Here is a 19,660-nt window from a genome sequence, read left to right as displayed (position 1 = left end):
TGAGTTAGTCAGAAAACCTCCTTCCCACCTTTTCTCCCTCCATCCACTCTGTACCTGCCCAAATACAATTAAGCCCTATATTTTCCCCACTGAGATGGTGGGACCTTACAAATCAATCTATTTTGACTTTTCTCTCCCTGCTCCCCAATAGCTTCTAGTAAATGTGTCTCCTGTTTTGTCAGCTATACATGTTATACATAATGTGATTAAAATGCTAAACTGGTTAATCTCTTTATATATGTCACTTGGGGAAGATCTGTGGAATGGGCATCCAGTGCGGGAAAGGCTCTCAGAAGCCAACAAATTGTAGAGCCAGGGACCAACTGGCTGTCAATACCTACCACATGGGGGGCCAATAGCCAAGGTGAAAAGAGGTGGCAGGTACTAGGGTACAAGAAGAATAGGCCACTGCATCACTTGATTCCCAGACCATCCTTTCTGCAGCCTCTGCTTTTGAATTTGGTAAATTACCATGTTAAGCATTATAGGGTGTGGTCTGGGATGTTCACAGCATAATGGCCAATGAGATGCCACCAAGCACCCAGCATATAAGGCAGAACCAGCACCAAGCTGGGCCCTGGGTGACCCGATCAAAGTAGAAGGGGGACTGTGCATCACCAAAGCCCAGGAGAAGCTGCTAACATGGTGAAATGGCACTAGTGGGGATACTGAGGGTATGGAGATTTCTCAGTCTGACAGGGATTCTGCACTAAGCTGGGGAGGATACATGAGGTTTTTGTCTTAATAAAAGTGGTACTCAGAGGTGAATAGCAAAAGGCAAAGGGAACCTTGAGAGGAGGTTTTGTAAGAGAGACCCAGATGAGAAGACACCTGGGTGGGAGCTGATATTTTTCAGAGGGAGAGTAAAATTTTGGTGAATCTGGGTCCTGACTACTCTCAGCATGGTCCTGGACTCACTCTCTATGCACCACAGACATCAACATTATTCTTATTCCACAATGGGACTGCACAACGAACATTCGTAGGAGCATAAGACTGCATAATAATAGAAGTCATGGATGGAAAAGATTTTTCATGCTATCCAGTCCTTCCCCCAGGGGCCAATGCAGATCTTTTCTTATAGTAAATTATGTAATGTTGCATCCAGTCTAATTGTGTATATCCCATGTACCAGCGCTTTCACCACTTCTCTTGAGAGTATTCCACATTATTATGTATCTCACACTTAGAAGTTATTCCTAATACAGTATTTGGTCTAAATTTTCCTTTTCTTTATTTCAGTCTTTACTTTTGGATTAACTCTGCTGAATCACCTGAAATAATTTGTCGCCTTTCTTAGCTTCCACATCCAGCCACATGATTCTGAAGGCCCACAACCCCCTCTGAGCTGTTGCTTAGCCAAGCTATACACAGTTAGGCCTTGTAATCTTTTTTTTTTTTTTTTTTTTAATAAATCAATCCTTCCAGCTCCAGATAATTTTTCTTGCTCTTCTCTAATCTTATTGTAGAATAAAAAAATCAATCAACCAATCTGCAGTTTATCATCTTAAAAACAACAAAACATTACCTAATTCTTTAACACTCACCATTAAAAAAAAGCATGTTCATAAATCCAAAACAAAACAAAAAAACTCCACATAAGAGAAGGCAGAGTAGTGATGCAGAAATCCACCCACATCCCTATTAAGTCATGAAATATATGTTAAAAAGGAATGAGCTATTAGACTAGGAAACCTGCTCATACTGCATTCTTGTTGGCAATCTAAAAGGTTCACTATTGCAGAAAACCTAGCTAGTTTCTCCGCTATTTTGTTTTAGAAATGCGATAATCAGATCGCACACTACACTGACAAGAGAACAGAACAGAAAGGATGTGATTTTCAGAGGTACACAGGACCCACAATTCCAACTGACGTCAGTGGAATCTCGGATGTACAGTGCCTTGGAAAAATCAGTCCATCCCGTTACTTGTATCTTACTTCTACTTAGAGCCAGGAGTACAAGTAGGGAGGTACGCTCCAGTACGCAGTACCGGAAAGAGATCTTTAGCTGGTACGGGGTACCGGAAAGACTTGGGGAGGCTAATTCTCCCTGCTGGAGGGTTGGGTGGAGCTTCACTCTGCTCCTTAAAGGAGCAGAACTTGGCTAGGGAGGGCATTCATTCTTTATATGGGTTTAATAGCACAATACATATGCTAACAAACTTAAACAAAAGCTTTGTTTAAGTTTGTTAGTATATGTATTGTGCTGTTAAGTTGGTCAGGAGTCCTTAAGAGGGGAGGGGTGGGAGGGACGGAAGGTGTTTCAAAAGTGTTTTTGATTCCTGCTCCAGCCTCTGGACTATGAATATATACTGATGGGAGCATTCTAACCAAGGACTGAGGACTTTAAGGTAATCTGGAGCCTTCATATTTCCTTGATCCTTTGCAGATGGACTTATGAGTTGGATATGGTACAAAGACTCTTCTAGCCTCATTGATTGCTGATTTCTCCCTTGCAATGCACAACGATCAGATGTCTACTGACTTTCTCATATGAGTCAGCAGCCTTTGATACCTGTGGTATAAGCAACATAGCTCTTGCTTGAGTAGTTTTGTTTTTTCCTCTCCAAATGTCAAAGCCTGTTCCCATTGAACTTAATAGCAAAACTTCTTTTGATTTCAATGGGAACAGGATTTGGCCCCAAGAGATCAGAGAATGTGATTTTGATCAATTGCTTAACTGTCCAGAGACAGTTCTCGTGCACATTTGGCCAGGCTGATTTTGATTGCCCCTCCTGTATGTCATGCTGAGGAAAATAATAAAACAATTTGGGCTGCAGTTCTATCAAGATACACGTGGCACACCCAGTTCTATGCCTCTTTTCCATCAAACCCAGATGGCGCAGCATCTTTGCTTTCCTAGTGCCTGGCAGAGAGCAATACTTAGGCCTTGTCTACACTGCCACTTTACAGTGCTGAAACTTTCTCGCTCAGGGGGTGAAAAAACACCCCCCTGAGTGATGCAAGTTTCAGCGCTGTAAAGTGGCAGTATAGACAGTGCCCCAACACTGGGAGCCGTGCTCCCAACGCTGGTAGCTACTCCCTTGTGGGGGTGGGTTTTTTACAGCGCTGGCAGAGCTCTCTCCCAGTACTGGTGCCGTGACTACACAGCCATGTTAAAGCGCTGCCATGGCAGCGCTTTAACGTTGGTAGTGGAGACATATCCTTAGATAAAGGTAAGCTGGCAGAAGCTTAGTTTGGACATAAGGGAAGCCCTGATGGTGTGTTAAGGGAAAGTGGGATGATTGTCTTTCCTATCCTTCGTTCATTTAAGTAGTTTTCAATTTGGGGTGCTGCTGGATCCTCAATGACACCTGGAAGTACAGGTGGCACCAGGGACCCAAAGCATCGTTTTACAACTGCATCTGTTTAACATTTTAAACGGTAAGGGGGGGTGTCGGAGGGGAACGGGAGAGCGTGGGGGCCCCAGGCTGGGTAGGGAGGGGTCACATGGAGGGTCACGTGCCCCCCCTTGTGTCTCTCCCATGAGTGCAGTACTGTCAAGAAATGATTTCTATTTGCACCACTGCATAGAGCTGCATTTGAATCTACTTCCTAACATTTTGTGAAGGGGCAGGAACAGGGCTCAGAATTCAAACCCCAATCCAGATCTGAATTCTGTGATTTGGGTCCATTTCTGCTTTTATGATCAAATTGTGAAATATGAAGAGATATTTTCCATTTGTGAATAGAGTGCAGAACAGTTAGTGAAGTTTAAAGTGGTTTGTTTGCTGACCTTTGTGAATATCATGCATGCACACACACACGCTCCCTAAAAATACTTACCTTTTTATTTTATATGCATATTTGTGTCTTTTTTCTATTAAACATTTAATAGACATACATAATAATAAAAAACAACAACCCCAAGACAACATTTCGGGACAAGGACATGGTTTTTTCACTATGTGAACATACAGTGCCTGCACAATGAGGTCCTGATCTTTGATTGGGGCTTCTAGGCAATACAAAACATTTATAGATTTCATCATTTTTAAGGTGGGAAGGGACCATTAGATTACACAGTCTTGACCTCAGAAATTAACAATAATAAATAAGAAGAATTGCACTGGCTTTAAATAAGATACCAGTATTCTAAAGTTTCAGAAAACTTGTGCTTTAACAGGAAATCTGTTAAAGGTCTATCTAGAGATGAACCAAATTTGGCTACTTCCTAACTAGTGATGAGTGAACCTCAAAGAGTTCACAGTTTAGGTGAATACTCCAAAGTTCAGATGCTTCTCTGAAGCCCACTCAAACTTATCCAAACGTCTTTAATCTCAGCAACTATGTTCTGTGAGACTGTATAACTACCATTAGAGATGCAAAAGCAGGCTGAAAATCTCATGAGAACATGCCTTCTTGTGCGATTTCTGGCACTGCTTCTTCTGGCTTAAGGCTGGAAATAGCACATGAAAATGCTCACTCCTGGGACTTCGGCCTCTCATGCTCCAAACCCAGATGCACTCTCTCTCTCGGTCTCTCATACATTTTCCAAACATTTCAGAACCTTAAAGACGAATTCACATTTAGGGCTGGCTGGAAAACATGAATTTTGTTTAACGAAAAATTTTGGAGTATCAAAATTTGTTTTTGTTCTTCATTGGTACAAAAATGATACCTTTCAAAAAGTCTCACAACAAAACAAAAACAAACCCATGAGAGAAACAGCTATAGACTAGACTAGCCAATGGCCTAGTAGTTAGGCCACTCACCTGGGATGTGGCAGAACCCAGGTTCAAGTCCCTGCTCTCAATCAGGCAGAGCTCCAAACTACTAGGCTCTAGGTCAGGCTGACTCCCTTCCCTCCTGTTGGAGCTGTTCCATTTTGTATAAATAGGTAAACATTCATTGGGCCAGAGAGAAGGAGACTGATTCTACAGCCAGGTGGTTAGGATGTGGGAGACCTAGGTGAGTGCCCCATCTACTGCTCTGTTGGCTATTCTGGGGTGGGCCTCTTGTTTTCATTTGAACCAGAAATTCCTTTCCGGACTGTTGAAACTGGTAAGTTTCCATGAAGTTTTGGTTTTGATGAATTGGCATATGCTGACAAAAAAAGTTTTGTTGATGAATTCCCAATCAGGTCTAATCACAGTTAACTCTAGGAATAGGAGAAGGTTGGAACGAGGCCCTGGAGTGGCTTGCTTATCCCTAGTTGACGCAATGGAGCACTGAGAAACCTTTCAAGATGGCTAGTTTGCTACTTACACCCCTACTTTGCTCTCTCAACAGATACTGTTGTGTCTTTTCCTTCAATATTTGGAAATATCACCCTCTCAAAATAATGTTTCTATGAAAAACCTAATTTGTGGATGCTATGATGTTTGTTGTTGCTGGAGACACTGTCCCACTAGGGACAGCATATGATAATTGTGTGGTTCCTGCAGATGCTGTAAAAGGGTCTTACCATACATATGTACTTCCTGCAGACTCATGGCATATTGAACTGCATGTTTAAGAAATACTTGGCCCAATCAACCCTCTTTGGAAAGAGCACTGAACTCAAGATGAGTCAAACAAAAAGAGGAAAGGAGAAAACTTGTGTGTGTGTATTTGAAAGACTTTCTTTCTTTGAAGGGGTGCATCATTCTTGTGACTCAGCCACTATACACCTCAATAGAAAGAATACTCAACCCCTGAAAATGCCAGGGGAAAAAAAAAATCAAATCAAAACATCCCATTGCTGCAGAAACTCAACAACTGAAAAATTTAGTTCACCTTTTTTAAGGCTCTCTCTACTAGCAAGAGGATCCTGGAAGGCAGCAGTGTCATTACCTCTGAAGGAGGCAGTTGGGACAGAGGAAATGTTCTCTTTCACATGCTGAAGCTATAAATCCTAGAATGCAGTTCTGATTTACTCGTGTATAGGGTTGCCTGTGGTTAACTACAAAAGCAGCCCAATTGGCTCATTTTAAAGGAGCTGATCCTGTGTCCACGTAAGTTAACAACAAAGTTCCCATTAACTTCACTGATGCAGAATCAAGCCCTAAATGTCTGCAATATACTACATTAGGCAAACATTCAACCTAGTTAAATCAAAGGTAAAGCATTTTTCTAAAGCTCCCAGAATGGTTAAAAATGACTTGATGGATCTTATTAACCATAAAAGTGAATTCCCAGTAGCTGTTTATTTAAAAAATAAAATAAAAAATCGGCAACACCATAAATAACACAGATTCTCTTTCTTACATGTTCTCCCCATAAAAATACTGTGAAATAGTTCAGATCTCTGACCCTAGGCTTGAGAATCAATTGGATATTTCATTTTGTTTATCATGCAAATTACAGAGTTGATTATATAAATATTATTTCATTTTAGCCCAGTGGGACAACCTCAAATTGGAAGCCAGCTAAATTTAGAATTCATTTTATTTTACATGATGTAGTTTCAAGTAATAAACATTACGATCAAGTGTAGGTGTATGTTACAATATTAAAATGTCTCCTTTTTCAGCACTCCGTGGAATCACTGTTACTGAACTTCTATGGCTTGAGCTATGCTGCCTGCAAAAATGAACATTTATTTTTATGTGGTTTGAACTGAAATTACTGATTTTTGATGTGTGCTCACCCTTAACTATTAACATTGTGTGCAATGGCAGTTTAAATGTTTGATTTTCCAATAAACATGCAAATGGACTGTTATTTCTGTAAATACTAACAGGATCATGCCCAAGCAGTGGGAGTTTTCAAGTTGGAGCAAGGGGAAACCACAGGTTTTATGTTTATTTTTGTGGGTATTACTATTTTAAGTAACATCAAGGTCTGGATTGGAGATTTTCTGACATTCCTGGCTGCTTCTAAGAAAAAAATAATCTAAACAGCTACTCGGTGAGGTAGGTCAATTTATGCTAAATCACTGAGTGACAACAAAATACTCTTTGTGACACCATTATAGGTAGTGTCCTACTATATATCCATCACCAAGTGTCTGGTGGTTGAGTTCAAAAGAAATATGTATTGAAGTGGAAAAATGGTTTACGTAGGCCCTGATCTTGCAAAAACGTATGCAACTCTACTCATGTGAGTAGTCCCATTGAGTGGGATTAAGCACATTTGTGTTTGCTGTACCAGGGATTAAAGCTGTAAACCCCTGTCTCCTTAACTAAGAACAAATGTTGATAGAAATATCAGATGTTTCTCCCCCCCGGTCCCCGTGTTTTAATTACACTCGTTAGGCTCCAAATCTGAAGACCTTGCTATGATTCTATGAAATTAAACTCCCACTGGAGCAGTGAAAGCTGAGTAAGGCCTACAGTATTTGGCCTTGTATAAATATATTGATATGATGTAATTTTGTCTTGTAATTGGCTAATTGTTTTTGGCAGGAAGTGAGCAGTGAGATGGTCTGTTAATATGCTTCTTAGTGTGGCACAATACTCTGAAGCTATCACTTAGCTTTGATTATTGATTCTAAATCCTTCTCCCCTATTTCTCCTTTGGAAGGGATAACATATGATTGTTTGTGTGGGTAAATAGTTTCACCAAGGTTTTCAAGTAATTAGCAGTTCTGGGAGCCTCAGTTGGTGGACACATTAAAGGGGCCTGATTTCCAAAAAGTACCCACCCTCTGAAAATCAGGCTTCTTTTTTAGGGTTTCTCAAGTTGCCTCCCCAAAATAACTGGCCAGTTTTGAAAATCTTGGCCTCAAACAAACATAGAAATCATTAGAATGCATAATGCAAAATTACTCCTGAGGAAGGAGAAAACTAATAAATTCAAATGCAATTACTACACCAGTAATAGCCTTAATTCTGTGCATTGATTATATATCTGAATATTTACATCTAGTACTGATACTGCTGAAGGCAAATGATGCATTGCAAAGCAAACAGAAGCTGACCTTTGCATGTTTTCCCATCAGGCTGCAGGGTAAATCCAACTGGGCAACTGCAACGTACCCCTGTTGCCGTATCCTTGCAAGTACGATCACAGCCTCCATTATTGACAGCACATGTTTCTGCGGAATGAAAGAGAGAGCGAGAGAGTGTAACAAAACATTCTGGGGGCCATCCACTGTTCTGGGTAATATTAAAAAGTTATAAAAGCAATCTAATTTGAAGCAAGCTAACTCAGGCAAAGCTCTTAAGATCATCCATGGCCCACATACTTGCTGAATTGGATAGCATTTTCACAAGCAATTATTTCTATCCAAAAAATTACGTCTATATTGATTATATTTGGTCAGTCCTTTTGAAACATCTTAGACAATAGAATGAATTATTTAATAATGAAAAGATCAGCTTCAGAAACAAAAGAATGCAATTGCCTTTTAAAACAGAACCAGGGACTGAGTCTGTTTCATATCAGCGGGTCTCTAGCCATGGCTTTTCAAGTTTCATTAAAAAGAGGTCTCATGGTCTAATGAACTTTAAAAAGCAATAGAAAGCAAGGCATAGTGCTGGACTTGGAATTGAGAATTTAAAATCCTTAGTTAAGAAAGAGTTAATGGAAAATGAACTACATACATCACTTTGACAAGAATCTACATGCCCAATCTGTTCTTACTGAACTACAAGCAAAAGGCATCTGGGTTTTGTCCACTTAAAGCTTTTTGCAAATTGAAAGGAGTTTGGAGTGGGTGGGAGGGCATAATTGAGGTCACTGAACCCATTCCAAGCTGTGTCATTGAAATTTCCCAGTGCTTGTAGTATGTAGAATGGTGGCTGGGCAAACACAGGCAAAAGAAAGCTACAATACTTTTTAGCTTTTACAGCAGCCGGCAATGGCTATTAGGTACCGCTCCATGACAAAAAATCTTCAACTTCATCACACACACAAACAAAAAATGCCCGCAGCTATTATGTAAATAATGGCAGCGGGTATTTTTTAGTTTTATTTTTTGGTAATGAAGTTGAAGGGTTTTTTGTGTGGAGTGGTACCTATATATGTGTGTATACACACAAACCACAAGTATTATTGAAATAGATAAAAGGCAAGAGAAATGATTGTCTTTCCTATGATTCATAGAATACAGTGGATGTAAGGATGCCAATTTTATTTGTTGGTCTGAATGGTATATTTATTTGATAAGTATTTATGGCAGACAGAAGTAACCAACAACCATATGTAGCTGGCTACTCTGTCTGCAATTACTTTGAGACCACAAGGGAAATATTTCAGTCTTTTACCCAATTTATTTTTCAGTTTCTCCAGTTCAGTTCAGATGAAACTTAAAATAATAAGGTTGTCATTGTTTATCTCGGTCATCCTCATCCTGACCTTCCCCAGAGAGGCTTTGTCAAAGTGTACTCAGATTTACTGACTGACTTCTATTGCTACCTATTTGGAGTTTGTGTTACAACTGTACTTTGCAGACAGGGTCTGGCAACAGAAAAGTGGACATGCTCATGCTGAATCTCCTTAGTATATTATGTGGCTCAAAATAATTTACACAAAATATAAAACACTTTATCTTTTAATTGACAAGCATTCAAAGCTGTTCTTCGGATGGAACCAGCTGCTGCTTCCCCTGGGAAGAACCTTCATTGACTCTCTGGAAGGCCATCACTGCTTCAGATCAGAAAAAAACCATTTAACTCCTTTTCATTGGCACAAACCTATATATCAGTTTTGGAATGTGCTACCGGCATTTATGCGTGTTATGAAAACAGGGACTGGGGGACAGGGAGGTATGCATTAATAGCATGGCACAATTTCTAAAATTACTGTATGTACATATATATAAATATACACACATATGTGTGTGTGTGTGTGTGTATATGTGTATGTAATGTGCCAACATTAATACTGCTATGTGTGGAAACATCTGTAATTGCTAGCAAGAGCACATTATGAACAGACCAATATATCTTTAACAGAAAACTTCCAACAGACGAGGCTGATTCTGTAATCTCTTATCCACAAGCGTAATTTTCACTCACAAGTAGTCAATAATTCAAAGGAACTTCTTGTACGAGTAAAGATTACTCATGCAAGTAAGGACTTGCAGGATCAGGACTTGCCTTGTTTAAGCCATGTAAGTTCCAATAATCATTTTCCTATTTGGCTGGGGGAATTCTTTTATAGGTTTAAATGTTGGTATTTTTATATATATTTCAGAGGGAGGAAATATCAAGTAACTTTAATTCTCAGGATGAGGGACAAAAATCAGGTCACTTAAAAAACTTTTTCACCTAAGATCATTTCTTGGGAGCCCCAGCAGTTTAAAAAGTAGAATGATTTGTCAGGGCAAATAATTAAGGTTAAAAAGCATGAAAAGGTGTTAAAGACATACGTTTGGCATGGCACTGCAGTGAGTTGTAAATCTTATGTTAGATTAACTATGGCATATGAAGAGCCCGTATTGCAGTTCATCAACAACAGATGAGCATTACTTAAGCAGCAATATTTCTGCTTTCTGGATGACATCCAGTGAAAATGAATAGACACAACAAACTTTTTTCCCCCTCTGGCATGGATGACTGGATCTATAGGGTAAGGGGCAGTCACTGAACAAGAGTTATTTCGATGTATAAATAGAAGGGATCATGCAAGCTTTTCTTATATTCACAGAGATTTAGTAAAAGGAAGCAAAAAGAACAATGCCCTTCAACGTCTCTGAAAGCAGAGCTGACTGTGCCTTTAATAAATGGCAAACTTTAATAGGATGAAGACTCAGGGTAAGAACAGAGAGACTGACAATACCTATAGTAAGTGAGGTAATGGGAGCTGTAATGATGAGACTCCTTAAAAAAGATGGCAGGAGAAAAAAATTAGTTAAGGAGAATGTGAAAAGCAGGGTGGTGGTGTGCTGCATTAAACGCTATATGGAATAGAAATGTGTAGGAATGCATATAACATTTAACAAACCTGAGAGCACCAGCAACATACCTGTTCTGTTCCAAACACCTTCACACTTTAGATCTGAAATCCAACTTCAGATCTGGATCCAAATAAGAGGCAGAACTAAAACCCTGGATTCAAAGCCACTGCATTTCTTAAGGGGTGTGTGTGTGTGGGGAGGTGGGTGATGGGGGGAGATGCAGAGGTATGAGACAGAGAGGATTAGGTTGGGGATTCCAAAATCTGGATCAGAATTTTACACCTTGAATCCTTCTGGAGTTCTGTATATTGGATGGCACTGATCAGATCAGGTGTCTGTGCATGACAAGCTCAGCACAGCCATTATCTTCAATGTTTGCTAGGGTTTCAAACTTGATTTGCTCATGTTATGTTGATGTATCTTCTGTTCTATTATGGGGGTGGGAGTGGGAACCTCACACCCATTTTAGTGAGAATGCAAAGGAAACACCAAAATCAAACAGTGTTTGGGTAGTCTGCCCCTGGAGAAAATAGTCTGCCCCTGGAGAAAAGCAAACAGTTAGGGCATTTCTCTTTGGGTGAAGGTAATACTTATTTAGTGACTGTGTAAGATTTTTCAGTGAATTTAAAGCTATGTCCCTACATAAATCCTTTATTGAGTTCCCCAGGTAAAACCCAGATAGATCTAGTGCTCCAGGGAGAATAGCATACAGGGTAGTATGAGGGTGTTTATGTATATAAAGTGCTATGGAGCAAATTGTGTGTTCCTTACTCAGGATAATCTCCTACTGCTTCAGGAAAGGATCTCAGATATTGGCTCACTGGAATCCTTAGATAGAATTCAGAGTAACAGCCGTGTTAGTCTGTATTCGCAAAAAGAAAAGGAGTACTTGTGGCACCTTAGAGACTAACCAATTTATTTGAGCATAAGCTTTCGTGAGCTACAGCTCACTTCATCGGATGCATACTGTGGAAAATACAGAAGATGTTTTTATATACACAAACCATGAAAAAATGGGTGTTTATCACTACAAAAGGTTTTCTCTCCCCCCACCCTACTCTCCTGCTGGTAATAGCTTATCTAAAGTGATCGCTCTCCTTACAGTGTGTATGATAATCAAGGTGGGCCATTTCCAGCACAAATCCAGGTTTTCTTCCCCCCGACCCCTGGATTTGTGCTGGAAATGGCCCACCTTGATTATCATACACACTGTAAGGAGAGCGATCACTTTAGATAAGCTATTACCAGCAGGAGAGTAGGGTGGGGGGAGAGAAAACCTTTTGTAGTGATAAACACCCATTTTTTCATGGTTTGTGTGTATAAAAACATCTTCTGTATTTTCCACAGTATGCATCCGATGAAGTGAGCTGTAGCTCACGAAAGCTTATGCTCAAATAAATTGGTTAGTCTCTAAGGTGCCGCAAGTACTCCTTTTCTTTTTTCTTAGATAGAAGGCACTCTAAAAATACAAATCATTATACATATTATATGTCTAGCCCTATTAAAACATTGTTACCTCCAGTTATGTTAAGGAAGATACATGGGTCCTGCAAATCAAGATGTTGTTCTAAAAAGAACAAAGCTGATGCATGATATTGAAAGTTCCGTAGTAGCCCATCAGCAGTCCTCAAGATATTATTTGAGGTGTCCCATGTGTAACAGATCAATTCTTTCAGTTTAACGAATGCCTTTTCAGTGGCTGAGAGATGCCTACCCTTTTAGGGTTGAAAGAGAGGTCCCTTATGTCCAAAACCTGAAGCTCTTGAGCTAAAGGAGAATCTCCAGGATGTGGCGATAGAGTTGTGAAACTTTTAAAAGCAAAACCAACACCAGACAAGGCTCACTTGGGCTTTGGATTTTGTTAAAAGCCTGAGCCTCTGGGCACATTCACCATGGTTTGGGAACCTTTCAGAGAATTTAGTTTTAAGTAAAGGCCTAAATCAAAACCTTGAAGTTCAGCCTCTTGGACCCTTAAATGTAACCCAACCTCGTATTCAAATTCAGTTTTTGAAAGTGGCTCCTTATTTTATGAGCCCATTCAAAGATCTGAATGTCTCAAAATTTTGTGTGTTCAAAGCCTGGATCCAATTTTTGTGGCCAGATCTCTTCTCTAGAATCAAGGTAATTGGAACTGATTTTATGTGTTTTGTTGACAATCAGGCAAAAATTGGAATTTTTGGCTATTTACTTTGGCAGTTTGGATCCATTTGAACTGAAACTCGGCAAAAAACTTAGGAACTGTGAACCCATATACAGCTAAATTGTGCAAGAAGGTACACATGTACTCTATAGAGACCAAAGCATCCAAGTTTAATTTTATTTTCTATTACTTCCTTCTCACGAGTAGGGGAAAAGCTCCATCAAACATTCGGTAGGTAACATGTTAAGTTTAAATAGCACACTTTAAGTCCACAGGGCATCCTATTCAACTTTCTATTCAAAGACTGTCAAGATAAAACTCAGATTTACAGTAGGAAGCACTAATTTTCCAGAGACTGGAGCATGGGAATGGAGACCTAGTTTCTTTCCCAGCTTTGCCACTGACTTGCTATGTGACTGTGGGAAAATCACTTGAAGTAGTGCTTATATGGAAACTTTGTGTGCCTCAGTTTCCCCTATATAAAATGGAAACATTACTTCCCATCATTGTGAAAGAGAGGTGAACTCAAGCCAACACAAAATGTTTTTATGTAATTATGAAAAATTAATGTAAACTGATGGTTTGGATTTAAAATTTCTGCTGTGAACCCAGTTATTACATCCTCCTGCTTATATGTCCCCCACCTCAATCCACAGCCAAGCCATTTGGAATACTATACAGTTTAATACATATAAACTAAAAGATAATTTAAACGATCATATTAATTTTAAACAGATAAAAAGTTAACAAAGATCCAGTACAATCAGGGGGAAAAAAGAATGAAGTAGAAAGGTAACAAAGGGATCATTGATGAGCTGTCTAAAAAATCCCAAACAAAATAAGAAATTTTGAAAAAAAAAATTAGAAGTATGGGGAGAAGAATAGAGGCAGATTTCAAAGAGGAGTGAGCTCCACCATACACACAATAAAGGTGTGACCTCATACCTCCTACTAGAGAGCTGTATCAGAGGGTAGATAACAGTCAGGAAGAGCCTCATGGAGAAGGTGTTGAATATAGCCAGGACTTCTACTGTTCAGGTTTAAAAAAAACATTAGTGTGAGTTTACAGTCAATCTGCCATTGTATAGGCAGTCAGTGTAAATAATACTGGGTAGATGTAACATACTCATGCTCTGCAGACTTGTAAAGTAGTGTGCTGCTGTATTTTGAACAAGATACAAGACACAGAGAAGTGTTGTGGGAAGGTGTGTAAGGAGTGAATGACTATAATTGCATCTGGTATCCAAGAGGGCATACTCGGCTGTTGTGAAGTCATCAGGGACTATTATTCATGTAAGAATTTCACAAACCGAAAATCTCCACTTTCTTAACATGACCAACTCCAGCTCTCTACCAGTGCATGAATTCTCCTCAAGAGCAGGGAGTCAAAGCAAGAGTGAGCTTCCTCACACCAGCGACTTCTACACAGCAGCACGACTTTTCTCTCCAGGATTTAAGACAAGAGAGCTCCGATACACCCACCCAATGCTATTATCCAAGCATTCCTTCAGAATAGAGGCTGAATATGCAGAGTCCAATGAGCAGGACCAGCCGAGTATCATTTGCATACTGATCTGATGATATTGAACATGGTGTTTAGAAATTATCTCACAAAGAGGTCTCATATAAAATGAGCAACATGAAAGGAAAGAACAGATCTTTAAGGGATGTTGAATGTCAAATAACTTATTGCTGACACACAATTGTCTGTCACCTCTGATTATCTTCAAAATATGGCTGGAAAGACTGGCACCCAGTTCCAGATACAACAGCAATGTTTCATAATGGCTAGTGCAACAATCCAGGGCTCATATTAAAAAAAACAAATGGCCAGTTAAAACTAAAACCAGAAAAGATCATGATCTTTATGAAGATAGTCTCAAATGAAAATGAAGGCTGGGACCTACTAAGGATATCACGTTCAAATAGTCTTGGAATTGAACAGCTGTTGCCTTCTTAGTCACTTTCCTCAAAAAGGGAATATTAGTGATTAGAGGACTTGCCAATAGCCATCCAATATGAAGAGGTGATACCTTGAAGAATGGAAAAACTTTTACATAGTTAAGGATGGTCAGCATCCGCTCTGGCAAACTGAGGCACTGCTAATAACTAATTATACCCCAGCTATACTCCTTGGTTTAAGCACCCATGCTAAGGAAAAGATCAGAACCACAGGAGATGGGCCTCACAGAACCTAAAAAAATCATGGACATCTTCATCAGAAAACGAGTCAATTGACAGCCAGGGGAGCCAATCCATTGGGAATTTGTGGCTCTACAATCAAAAGACCTTTACACTTCCAAGCCCCAGTATAATATACAGTATTATGGAACAGAGTAGCTTCCCTTTAAAAGCCTACCTTTCAAAACATAAAGCACAAGGAGTGGCATTTTCAAAGGTGCCTAAGGAAGTTAGGAACCCAGCTTCCATTGTAAGTTAATGAGAGTTGAATGCCTAGCTCCCTTAGGGACTTTCAAAAATCTCATCCAGAGAGGATGAATGACTGGTCTAAAATCATAGAGCAAGTGAGTGATTGAGCTAGGAATAGACCCCAGAAGACCCTTTCCACCCACTAGGAAACACTTATTGTCCATCTAAATACCAAACAGGTTAGAAGGTTCACTTCTATAGACCACAAGACTTAACACATTGGGCCAAGTTCATCCCTTTTATAGCGGAAATGAGTGCATTTTGCGTCACCATGGTACATGGTGTATTCTAATTTGTACTGATTTTTCATATTTTTAGAGATGAATCAGGAGTGAGATCCCACAGGCAACCCAGGACAACTTGCTTTATCTGTGAGCTACCTCGACAAGTTCATCACTGGTGTAAATGCACTGAAGTCAGTGGAATTACATTAAGGATGAATTTGGACCCTTGACTTTGGAACATTGCAATATTCTGTGAAGAATAACCTATAGGTGGCTACGTTCAAGACACAGTCATCACAGATGCAGCCAATTTGTGCGGTCACTTTTCATGGTATAATCACATATTAAAAATGGATTGTGATAGTGCAATGAAGAGCAGCTAAAAGAAGCTGGAACAAAGAAGGGAATAGTTAAGGACTACGTCCAGTTGGGAATGGGACTGCTGTGAAACGGATTTGTTTTCATTAATTCATTGCATCAGCTAAAAAGGAGATGAAGTAAATTAAAGGCTTTGAAAATACAGCAGAATTAACAAAAGAGAAACCTTCCCCACCCATTGACCTTTACAACTTCCATTATGGAAAGAACTTTCAAGCTGAACACCAACCATTCCATTCACATGTCTTTTTTTTTTTAAATACATCCAAATTTGCTTGCCAATAAACAGCCCTTAATACACTCAACATGGTCCCTATGTAGATAAAAGCTGATGGTAGTGGTTGATTGTTGCAATACACAGATATCATTAGTGATTTTGCATCACTGAAAGAGGGACTTGCATCACTGACAGAGTGTGTGTATCCCCCACAGTCTTTCTGAGCCTGTGAGGAAATTTTAAGGAGCAGCACTGTATTATATATATAGAAGACTAAAACTCTAATGGAAGAGGATTATCATTTTCCATTACGCTGATGAAAGGATGAGTCCCCAAAGCTCTTATTACAACTTTGTAAGTGGTTTCTTATAGTGAAAGGAGGGATCTTTGCAGCAACGTGTGTACATTACGGGAGTAATTCTGGGTATGTCTACAATTTTGCAAAGTGATACTTGAGGAGTGCTGAGTGTGATGTGATTAATTAGCTTTCTAAAGCCCTGCAACTGCTTTTGTTGTCTAAAGACATCACCTGAAACAAACAATATAAACCTCATAAGACTGAGATCCTCATAATGCAAAAGATACAACAAATGCCATGTCAGCTATAATTGGTGTCTGGTTTTTAGGGCCATAGCCTAATATATTGCTTGAAGGAGAGAAAAATCAACCCTTATAGAAAAGGATGAATACCTGCAGGGTTTGTGTAGAAAATAAGTTGGTTATCATAGAAATTATTCTTAAAAAACAACATAACTTAATAGAGAATGTCATTTCCATAGAACTCTTGAACTAATGTTTAGAATTCTATAGCAGAGCAATATTTCTCTGTTAAATTCCGCATTGTAATTGGAAATATATATATATATTCATTCTATAGTTTTTGTATAGATTCTGCTCCCATTGAGATCAGTAGCAAATCAATAAATTTGGTGTAGACTCAGGCTCTTGATTTCTGTAGAACCCAGTAGGTTTCATCCTTATGACATGAGTCCAACAGAGGTATTGGTAGGACCATCTGAGCTGGTGAGAATGGGAGGCAGCCTCCCAAGCCATTTCCTGTAGAGAAGACCTGACACTGCAGGAAAAAGGGGCAGACCACCTCTTCAATGAAACCACCTGCTCCGGGTGCAAGAGGAGGGGAATGTGTAGCTCAACAGGATCTGCTGCCACAAGTAAGAAGAACCCTTACTAAAAGGGTATAAACTGTTTCGAGGTTGGGTTCAGCCATCCCTAATTATAATATATGCCAAAGACTGAAGGTCAATTCATTTACAGCCCATGTAACTTTTCTTTCCAAAAGACAATGTGTTCCACAACTTTTTTTAAAAAAAGATTGTATGAAAGTCCCAAGTGTAATAGGCTCCTGTGTGCCTTGTTGCTGTCCAAGGACACTGATCAGGGTTGTGCCTCATTCTGAGGCAGAAAAGGAATGGAAGAGGAGAACTTCAGGGGATGGGGATTCCCTTAGAAGAAGAACTTTTCCTTAAATACTCCAAACCAATTTTGCGTGGTTAAACTGCATAGGCTTGGATGTGTGTGTGTGTATGTGTGTGTATGTACATACAGTGCAACATACTGAGTTTTGAACCAGAGCAGAGATCAGTGTAGCTGGGAGGGAGAGGCAATAGTGGATCTAAGCCAGTTTTCCTCATCTACATCCTAAGGCTGGCCAAGGGCCACAATGACCTTAGTGCAAGTTAGAGCAGCCTAAAAAGCAGCCTCTAACTTGAGCCAGCTTGTAATGGCCCAAAAGTCATGACCCAACAGGATCCAGTAGCGCTGGAACAATTTTTATAGTGGGGGCGCTGAAGGCAAAAACCATGTATTTGGTTTACAACTTCAAGCGAGGGTGTGCGGCAGCACCCCTAGTTTCAGCACCTATGACAGGATCACCAGAATGCAGTGCACTCTGGCCTTGCACCCAACACATATCCTACACCAGGAGGGCCAAGAGGAGCTAACATAGAGCCAGTTTTATTCCAGCTTAAGGATTCTTTCATGGAGAAGAAATTCTCAGCTGCTCATTTAGAGCCACTTTAAGGTCCCTTAACGAGCACTGCGCCACCAGTTACCATTGCATGGGCCAGTATCTGGCTAATAACGTCCTGAGCCCAATCCTGTCTCACACTAGAATTCGTACAAGACTTGTACAATACAGATGGCGGAGTACAACAATTTCTGGTCAGAGTGATAGTCTTAAATTCAGTTGTCTATCAGAGCAAAGGTTCACACGTACAACCTGTATACCAGTCCTAGTCATAAAAAAATAGGCATTCACTCTTAATCCAACTGTCTATACCTTAGCTTGTGTAAAACACAGACCAACATTAGTGTGTTTGTGAGACAAATTATTCCCAAAAGAGTGAAGATTAAAGCCACATCTGAAAGGAAACTAAATGCTTGTGCAATTTATACAGAAGTACTAAAAGGCATTTTAAAGTATGCAGAGAGCATTTGTTTTCATAACGCTGCCTCCCCCTTTCTTGCCATTTTTCTTTACTTTCTGCCTTGCTTCTTAGTAGATTTATGTCAGACAGAGCTGATTTAACAGAAGCCAGTCAGCAGGCCTGCATTTGTGGGCAGAGAAAGGAATATGTGAATGGGTAACATTTGAATTTAGGAATTTGTTTTTTAGGTCTTCAAGTGGAACATCAAGGGGTTGGAGGTTTCGTGTGTATATACAGATGAACACACACACACACAATTTTATGAGGATATGAAAAATAATGAACAGAGTTTTTTGACACAATATGCACCAAATCCTCTCAAATGGGCTAATCTTAAGAATTCACAGTTAATCTGTGTTAACAAAGGGTTATCAAAGCAAAATAGTGTGGTACTAATGTAACTGTTGAGAAGAACTACAAGATGACAACTAGAAATGGAATTTATATGATGTAGAAGGCTAATACTTGGAATCAAATAATAGTTAAGGTTACAAGTGAGAAGAAGTCTGGTGGTTTTATCTTAATCCCTATTTGTACTCTCATAAAGTTCAGCCAATGGACAGTCTCTCCACAGGAAAGAATGATAGCTGTGATGAACTGAGTTATAGTAGGAGAGGCTGGCAGAGTACCTATCTGTAGTGTGCCTTGCTCAGCTATTTGTCCCTTATTTTCAAGAGTACTAAAATTAATTCTCAAAATTACAGACAGAGGAAAAAGGCTGTCTCAAGCCTTCTTATCAAGGGGCAGAATACTAATTAAGACCGACACGTAACGTGAAGTCAAAGGGGCTACAACTTTTAGTGACAACAAATACTAGTGGTGCACTTGTGAAGGGTGCCGGAAGAGACACAGTAAATCAGAGAGTTCCTTAAAATGTCCAGGCCAGCGGGCTTATCAGATCTGAGGTTGACCGGCCAGTTCCCTGATTGATAGGTTGCAGGGCTGTTCAGAACATGGCTTGGGCAGAACCTGTGACAGAGATACTTTCATCCTACATCCAACTATGTGGGCATCACTGATGGAAAGCCACCAGGTTATGCAGGCACTCCATATTCCT

General features: G+C 39.8%; 1 protein-coding gene across 9 annotated transcripts in view; it reads right to left on the bottom strand.

Annotated features, from left to right (window-relative positions):
• Positions 1–19,660, bottom strand: part of SCUBE1 (signal peptide, CUB domain and EGF like domain containing 1) — a 304,131-nt gene that overhangs the window by 107,736 nt on the left and 176,735 nt on the right. For all 9 annotated transcript variants that reach the window (XR_006287903.1, XM_043538048.1, XM_007061754.4 and 6 more), the window contains one exon: positions 7,846–7,962. Coding sequence is in view for 8 of the 9 variants with exons in the window: in XM_043538048.1 (XP_043393983.1) it covers positions 7,846–7,962 (117 nt within the window). In the remaining variant the exon portion in view is untranslated. The remainder of the gene's footprint in view (positions 1–7,845; positions 7,963–19,660) is intronic.

This window comes from Chelonia mydas, chromosome 1 (genome assembly GCF_015237465.2).
Source record: "Chelonia mydas isolate rCheMyd1 chromosome 1, rCheMyd1.pri.v2, whole genome shotgun sequence".
NCBI classification, from domain to species: Eukaryota; Metazoa; Chordata; order Testudines; family Cheloniidae; genus Chelonia; species Chelonia mydas.
This window is presented reverse-complemented; position numbering and strand designations above follow the sequence as displayed.